Here is a 2,123-nt window from a genome sequence, read left to right as displayed (position 1 = left end):
CCAAGGTGACTTTTTCCAGCAGGAGGCGCTGTCGGGAACTTTCCTCCTCTTCCAACTGCTCCTCTAGGTCCTGATGGAGACAGAAGGGAGTGGTGTACTGGTTAGAATAACAAGGCAAGTGCAAAGTTGAAGTGAGTTTGTAGACAGTCAGACAGACAGTTAGACAGACAGACAGTCAGACAGACAGACAGTAGAGGCTGTCCAATTATAACGCTTGTTCCGACCTGTATGTTCTGCTGCATCCTCTTCTTCTCATTGGTCAGCTGCACACCCCTCTCCTCCTCTTCTTCTAGCCTGGTCTCCAGCTCACCCAGCACCTCCTCCAGCTCCTGTTTTCGACTGGCCAGCCTGGCTCTCATCTCCTCGGCCTCTGCAAACAGCTCTGCCTCCGCCTGCAGCTGGTCAGCCAGCACTGCCTTCTCCTCTACAAGCTTCACAGCCACAGAAAGAGACGAGGAGGAGGAGGAGGAGGTCAGAACTGATTAGTGACTAATCACTAATCAGTGACTATATATTAACCTAATAACCCTTTACCTGAGCGTGTTTCTTGTCCAGTTCACTGTAGTCCTGCTCCGCTCTGGTCAGCTGGTCCTTGGCCTTCTGCAGCTCCGTCTCTCTGACCTGAATCTCTTCATCCTGCCTGGTCACCTGCAACAGTGGCTTCACCTGATAAAAAAAACCCACACAAACGAACAAATGTAACTTCACAGATATGTTGACGTCAGGGTGATTCACCTTTCCTTCATTGTCCTGAAATATTTTAGAGATTCATTTAGTTTATACTTTTAATGTCAGTAAGAAAATATCCACGAATATAAAATCAGGGAGCTTCAACCCACGGTCCGCAGACTGGTCCCAGTCTATAGATAATTTGGTACTGGGCCGCAGTGGGACACAGTAAAAAAAAGTGTTTTTTTTTACTAATTTACTTCATTATAAGATAATCCACTCACTGTTTACTTTCCTCATTTAAAGATGATCTGGTAATATTTAAAAATAATGTCACAGAAGTCATAAGTCCCGTCCTCAGTAGAGGTCAGTACCGATACTTGATTGTCGCAGTATGATTGACATGTGTCTACAGTACCTTGATGAACAGGCGCCACCACTGCCAGTTCCTGAGTTTGAGGTACGCGGCACAGTTCCTCTGCATGACTCTGAGAGCTCCGAGCTGCTGCTGCTTCTTCAAAAAGGCTCTGAGAAGAAAAACAACAAAAAAATAAAAATCAACAAAATACTACATATAATACAGTTTTTGTGAAGTGTATGTCTCTGTATTAATGTCTCCCTTGTCTCAGCCCATTTATTTCATATTTGCCCACATGAATTAAATATTTCTAAATGATCTCAGATTCGCCGAGCCTCACTGTAAAAGAACACATTTATTATTCATGACATTTACTGGTTTCCATAAGCTGTGCATCCGATAGGGGCTGAAAACAATGAAATATTAATGCTCCTTGAAGAGGGAAACATGAAACCAATTCTCCATGAACAGCATTTAATCAATCTGCCCTGAAGGACAAACACAACTGATAATGGATGTTTGTTCCTGATTATAATTCCACAGTACAAACCTGGAGTCAGAGCCACGTGAGCCACATTCAGTCTGACCAATGATTTCATGCTACTTCTCACTTGATGTGACACCAGGCCGGGCCACGGGCCAAGGGCCACGGGCCAGGTCAGAACAACAGACAAACAGTCAGTCCATCTAAACGTCGTTCTGTCGCCCTCTTTTGGCACCCGCTTCCTTAACCACTAAGCCACCACTGCCACTCTAATCAATAATGATTAGTCATGATGAATAAACACAGCTAACGCCTGATTAATCTGATCTAATGATTAGTCATGATGAATCAACACAGCGATAAACACGCGATTAATCTGATTAAAAATGTTACATTTAAAACGTCTCCAAATCTTTTCTGTCTGGTGTCAGCCTTACTTGCGGGCGAGGTAGCCTCGGGCGGCGCTCTGGAAACGAATGATGGTGTCGGTGATCTTCAGGTCTCTCTCCTCCTCCAGGTGAGCCAGGACCCCAGTCCTGAAGAAGACTTTGCTCTGACCCACCCTGTACAGGTTCTGGTCCAGCTCCAGAGCCCTGATCTGAACGGGGAGAC

At 45.2% G+C, this 2,123-nt stretch overlaps 1 protein-coding gene across 3 annotated transcripts in view; it reads right to left on the bottom strand.

Moving 5' to 3' along the window:
• myh14 (myosin, heavy chain 14, non-muscle) overlaps nt 1-2,123 on the bottom strand; it is a 32,869-nt gene that overhangs the window by 9,517 nt on the left and 21,229 nt on the right. For all 3 annotated transcript variants that reach the window (XM_025061506.1, XM_025061507.1, XM_017037788.2), the window contains 4 exons: nt 1,088-1,196; nt 535-666; nt 225-431; nt 1-70 (listed from right to left, as the gene is read on the bottom strand). The exon at nt 1-70 is cut by the window's left edge and continues 62 nt beyond it. In XM_025061506.1, coding sequence (XP_024917274.1) covers nt 1-70; nt 225-431; nt 535-666; nt 1,088-1,196 — 518 coding nt within the window. The remainder of the gene's footprint in view (nt 71-224; nt 432-534; nt 667-1,087; nt 1,197-2,123) is intronic.

Source organism: Cynoglossus semilaevis, chromosome 13 (assembly GCF_000523025.1).
Source record: "Cynoglossus semilaevis isolate Cse_v1.0 chromosome 13, Cse_v1.0, whole genome shotgun sequence".
Lineage (NCBI taxonomy): Eukaryota > Metazoa > Chordata > Actinopteri > Pleuronectiformes > Cynoglossidae > Cynoglossus > Cynoglossus semilaevis.
This window is presented reverse-complemented; position numbering and strand designations above follow the sequence as displayed.